The sequence below is a fragment of the Camelus bactrianus genome, chromosome 8 (genome assembly GCF_048773025.1).
Source record: "Camelus bactrianus isolate YW-2024 breed Bactrian camel chromosome 8, ASM4877302v1, whole genome shotgun sequence".
Taxonomy (NCBI): domain Eukaryota; kingdom Metazoa; phylum Chordata; class Mammalia; order Artiodactyla; family Camelidae; genus Camelus; species Camelus bactrianus.
The window spans coordinates 39,697,160-39,703,159 of record NC_133546.1 but is presented as its reverse complement, the minus strand read 5'-3'; the positions used below and the strand labels follow the sequence as shown (position 1 = coordinate 39,703,159).

Genomic DNA, 6,000 nt, shown 5'->3' with positions numbered 1-6,000 from the left:
GCGAAGGGGAGCCCCTGTTAATTTTGTGGCAAGGCTATGTGCCAACAGGGGCTTAGTTGAGCCCCCAGTTCCGGCAGAAGTGGCTCCTGGTCACATCCCGCCTGCGGGACTCGGGGGTGGGGATGAGGGAGGTGACAGTGCGGCAGAAGCCGGCGTGCGGGTACCAGCGTGAACGTCAGGCGGCGAAGCCTCCCGGCTGGGTGCGGGGAAGGCGGGCCGCGGAGGGTAGGCAGAAGCGTGGCCGGGGGCGGCGCTGGCGAGCGCGGGAAACGCGAGAGGCGGTCGCGCGGCGTCCAGGGGGCGGCCGCAGCCCCGCCCCGCCCCTCCCCGTCCTGCCGGGCTAGTCCCGCAGCCGCCGGCTCGCCCGCGTCTTGCTGCGTCCCCGCGTCCGGACGCTCGCCGGTGCTCCCCGCGCAGCTATGGCTCAGCACTTCTCCCTGGCCGCCTGCGACGTGGTCGGCTTCGACCTGGACCACACTCTGTGTCGGTACAACCTGCCCGAGAGCGCCCGGGTGAGTGGCGCGGGCTGCCGGGGCGTACGGCGTGCAGCCTCCATGGCGCCTGGGGCTCGAGTTTCCTCCCAGCTTAGGCGGCGGCGAGCGTCGCTGGGGCCCTGCAGCCGCAGCGCCTTTGCGCAGAACGCGGCCTCCCCCCGCGAGGCGGGGCGGAGTGTGCATCCCCCGGTCCCCGCCCGTGCTTTGGGTACCGGCTTATTTAGCCCAGCCCTTAGCCAAGTTTGACAGATGGGTAGGGAAGACAAGGGGCGAAGGAAGGTCAAATCGTTCAAGATCAGGCTGGGGAAACGGTTCCTGGGGCAGAGGAAGGGCGGGGCTAGGGGAACTGGGGGTGTCCTTTGCAGATCCCCGACCTTGGAACTTCTCAGCAAATCATTCTGGCCGCCAGTGGAGCGCCGACACAGCCACTTGGTTAGAGACTTGTATTTTTCTTGGCTGCGTTTTTTTTCTTTCGTACATCCCTACGACCACCTGTCAGTTTTTAAGCACTGCAGTCCGGAGGGATTGTGTGGTGTGTAAGAAGGAAGACTAACCGAAAAGTCATTAAGATCTTAGTCCTAATTTTGCCTTTTACCAAGAGTAAGAAATAAACATTGCTTACCAACTGCGTGCTCCATGCACCTTGAGTGAGTTCTAGTTCCAACCCCAGCCTGCTAAGTTTGCGTCCTCGCTGCACTTTGGGAGGGCGCGGGAAGTCAAGCCTGTATGGTTCCACACCTGTACCCTTAAGCGAATTGTTCTCCCTCCCCCATTTCTTTGGTTTCACAAGGAAACTAATTGTGAAAAGTTAACAGATTTTTTTTAAAAAGTCAATGGTCTAAGTATCCAAGTGGAAAAAGCTGTTTATGGTAGTCAAAACAAGGACTCCACAGTCAGACTGCTTAGCTTGGAAACTGGCTTCTCTGTTACTAGCTCTATGACCTTGGGCAAGTTACTTAACCTGTATTCTCAGTTTCCTCTTGTGTAAAATGGAGCTAATAATTAGATTTACCTGGAAAGGCTGTTGCAAGGATTAAATGGGTATAGGATATCTAAGAGCTGTGTGTGACACATACAAGTGTTTACTTGTCGAATCACCACCCAAACCATTTACAAGCCTCACTATTTAAGGGTAGAGTTCTAGGCCACTGATGAAGACATCACCCAGGGCTGCTCCTCATTATGGAGAGGTTAGTGCCCCAATCAGCAGTTTAGGTACCTGTCAAAGGTCAGAACAGTGTCTGAATTACTCATGTTTTCTATGCACGGAGGCTAAAAAGAAAAAAAAAAATTCTACTGTTCCTGCTATTATACTTTTCTGCTGTACAGGTGTTTCCTTAGTCATGTTGAGAGTTAAGGAGACTTTTTTTCTTGAGCCTTTGGCCACTACTTCCTCTAGGTCTTTGATTCTTATTTTCCTTCCCTTTTCCTTTCAGATCTTCTGATTAGTATTTTCTTGCATCTCTCTAGTCACCTTCATTGGAGAAAAATACTGCTAAAAACCACTGAACTGACATCTTAAGAGAATTTTGTGTATGTCTCAGCATAAAATTTCAGAATACAAGATCCTCAAAAGATAAGAGTTCTTTACCTCAAGCCTTGAACATAAGTGATGTGTAAAGGTTGAAAATACTAACCTAATGCCGTTTGGATCCTGTTAGGGTCAGAAACATTTTATTAAGTACCAGCAGTGTGCTGAGCACTACGACAGAGCTGGGGACGCAGAGCTAACACAGGCCTTAGGTGGCCTTGTAAAGGGTAAAGATGCTGAAAGTCAGTTTTGGTCCCTGGTGGTGAGGGCAGCATTGCCTGGACCTTGCTGCGGGCTATTCGTTACCTGTGTCTGGGGCCCTCCTCCCTCCATCATACTAACACCTCATCTGGCAGGTCTCATCTTACATAGCCCTGCTCCCTTAAGTTTACCCTTCTGTCCCATCCCACCTCCAGTTTTCCATAAAAACCTTGATTTCTCATAGCACTGACACACAACATTAAATTTTCCTGTTTACTCCTTGCAGTCTTTGCCTAGAGCCATGACGCCTTGACACTAGTGTCTGTGACAGTTTTCATGTGTTCTGTGTGCCGAGCTGACTACTTGGCAATAGGAGGTTCAATAAATAATTGTGGAGTGATTGAATAAGTGATAGACATTTTGATAACGGAATATGGCACTTAAGCCATTATTTCTAACAAGTATTCTGCTTGTATAAACTGGTTTGATCCTCACAACAGCTGTGTGAGGTTGATGTTATCATCACCTAGAGATGAGGACAATACGTCAGAAAAAGGATAAATAGCTTAGCCAGGGTCACCCAGCTAGGTGGTCTGGCTGGCAGGTTTCTGTCCCCCATCACCATGCTTTGTGTGCACTGCCAAGCCCAGAGGAGAGGCCTTGGAGTGAGTGATGCTTGAGCTGGGTTCCAGCACAGGAGTTACGGTTGGCAGGTGAGGAGGCAGAGAGGAGCATTCTGGGCAGGGGAAATATGGCCAGGGCAAGGACCTGGAGGTAAGAAACAGTGCCTGGAACTGCTGGATGTCAAGCAGAAGGTGGGAGTTGCAGGAGCTGATGCTGGAGATGGCAGTGGCGGCTGCATCGCGGATCACTGTGAGTGCCTCTCTCATCAGTCTCAGTCATTAAATAAGTGCAGAGTGTTGGGCAAACGTAGACCTGGGCGTATCGCCTCGTCTAGGGGCTCAGGAAAGGTAGGGTAGAAATGAGGACACCTGTGCCTTCCTGGGGTTGGAGACTCAGAAGTGTAGGGGGCCAGGTAGTTAACCTAAATGTGTGGCTGGGAGGGTATGCACACATCCCTTCCTCTGGCGCAGCCGTGCTCAACTCCTGCCAACATTTGCCATGAGGGGTAGAGGCTCAGTCTTGCCAGATCTAATTCTCTCAAGACAAGTTAGAACTCTAAGCTTGTATGAGAAGCCTCTCAATTTTCCAATGCCAGCTCATTTTCAAACAGCAGGATTATAGGGTTGCCAGATTTAGCAAAGAAGAATACAGGACACTCAGTTCAATTTGAATTTCAAATGACAAAAACATTTTTAGTATACGTATGTTCCAAATATTGCATGGGGTATGCTTATATTTAAAAAAAATTATTTGTTGTTTAGCCGAAAATCAGATTGAGCTAGGTATTTCACCGATTTTATCTGGCAGCCTTAGGTGGGAGCCAGACATAATTTGTGGTCTGTACAGGACCCACAGGGCACCAGTTTGCAACCGCTGTGGCGTGTGCATGATAATTAGTCAGCTGAGACCGTTGGGAGTAAGAGGTAGCTAAGGCTGGGAGAGCAAGGGGGCTGGTGGTGGAGTCCCTGGGCCACGAGGGCTTTTGGAATGACTCAACATAATTTAAGGAAAAGCTCCAATGGCCAAGGCCCCAGGACTAGAAAAGGGCTTTCAAAGGCACAGACTTCCCTGCCTTTCTCAGCAACTGTCGTTCTCTGCTTCTGCTTAGACCCCATTGACCCCATTCTCTCCTATTACAGAGCCGTCTCCTCCAGAGGTAAGGGGACACAGCTGTGGACGCCCTTGCTGGCAGCGCTACTGGAAAGGGCTCCTTTCTCTCCAGACTGAATCTGACCTCATTGGAATCACATGCTCATACCTTAATCAGTATTGTCAAGGGGTGAGAAACTCCAGTTGTCCAAAGTCGAGTAAAGTACCTTGGCCAGAAGCAAGTCTAATGGTGTGCAGTAACCATTGGTAGCTTGAAACTGGCCCTGGTGGGATTATTTATACCATGGAAATGAGCAAACGCTGCAAGTCAGGGCCTTTTTTTTTCTTTTCTTTTAACCAGCACACAACTGATAATAATAACAATACTTATATTGAATTTACTTGTATGCCAGGCACTACTCTAAGCATCTGGGGATTTATATTACATGTGGAATTTACATCTGTTAATCCCAGGGCACTGGTTCCTTGCAGGTAGGATCATGATGTGTATTTTTTTATCATCTGTAGTACTTTGTAACTCAGAGTGTCTCAGTATGTCTTTGACTGAGGGTTTTTTTTTTTTATGATGGAATGAAAATTCATATAAGTCAATGATTTTCAGTCATCGCTGGGTTTCAGGAATCCTGTAGGGGCCCCACTTAGGCCCCACCCTATCTGTAGGCTTGGAATTTCTCAGTGGTTTTAAGAACCATCACCTGGGGTTCTGACTCACCACCAGGGTTGAGAACTGGTGATGCATAGTGTTGACTTAATGTAGGTGTGGGAACAGTTGACCTGGATCAAGGTCACATTGCATTGTGTGGGGATACATGTGTAGTCCTTTTCATTCACTCTGCCACAGAGAACAGCTCTATTAGACAAGGAGCCTTTGCTTTCTCCACACGCATCTCCCGACACTCATAACCCCAACCCCCAATTTCAGCCATGTGTCCCCTGGACTTGGGTTGCCCTCTGCCCTCCCCAGCTCACTGCTCTGTCTTGCCGGCGTCAGTGTAAACATCCCCTTCTCCCACTCCCTCTGCTGTGTCTGTTCCCACTCCCCCCTTGTGCTGTCCCCTGCTATGAGAACCTGTCATGGGTTAACATCTTAGAGGGTCAGGTTGCTCAGTGTGTCCTCCTGGACACTGCTTGGTCTGGCCCTGGACCATTGTTCTGCCTCAAGTTCAAGTGCATCTGATGCTGGCTTCAGCACACTCTTCTGAAGGAGAACAGGATAGGCCCATGTAGACCCTCAGCCACCTTTTGCTGACTTTTTGTTTGGCATGCATGGTTCTTTAATAATTGAGCCAGCTCTTTAAAACAAAAAACCTAGGATTTTGTTATTGAGGATCAGAGGGTTTGTCCACCATAAACGGGGCATTTATCTTTGTGCTTGCTTCCAGAGGCTTCCTTTTTCCTGTTTCCTCAGCTTTTCTTATGGTGGGAAAAAAAAAAGATTTCCTATGTCTGATGGAGGCTCTGTGATTCCGCCTTTAGATCACCTGTCTGATCCCCATGTATGTTTCTCTCTGAGACTCCCCTGTGTCAGATGACAAAACTAGAACAAGTTAGTAATGAGTTTGATGTCCTTTATTTAGAAAAAACAATCCAGGGATTCCAGGGATTGGGGGAGTGCAGGGCCCCACATGCAGTGAGCACTCTTGCCCAGAGATCTGGGGCAAGACAGTGTTTTATAGAGGGTTAAAAGAGACAGTGCAGAAAGAGGTCATGACTGGTTGGAGGTCTGGGATTTCCTGATCAGGACAGCAGGTCCTGTTTTCCAGGGTAAAAGTAACTGAGCTAAAGCTGATGTGGGGGGCTGTGATTGATGTAAGTTAGGTTTCATTGACAGGGGTTTCCGTAAGAGCACGCTGAGACTTAGGTTTAGATTGGTGACATGGGCTGGGCCAGTGGGGCAGCCTCCATTTCATGGGGACCAATATATGAATTAATATTATCAGCCGAAATGGGATCTTTCTAGCACGGGCAGACAGAGGATGGATGTAATGATAGCATGGTCATTGTGTTTGTTGTCCGGTAATGTGTTAAGTAAGTTTACAA

General features: G+C 49.1%; 1 protein-coding gene across 1 annotated transcript in view; it reads left to right on the top strand.

Moving 5' to 3' along the window:
* The first annotated feature begins 304 nt into the window (after positions 1–304).
* The window catches only part of NT5DC1 (5'-nucleotidase domain containing 1), a 111,066-nt gene continuing 105,370 nt past the window's right edge, over positions 305–6,000 (top strand). Inside the window, exon 1 of the mRNA XM_074368465.1 lies at positions 305–512. Coding sequence (XP_074224566.1) covers positions 420–512 — 93 coding nt within the window. The 5' untranslated portion in view covers positions 305–419. The remainder of the gene's footprint in view (positions 513–6,000) is intronic.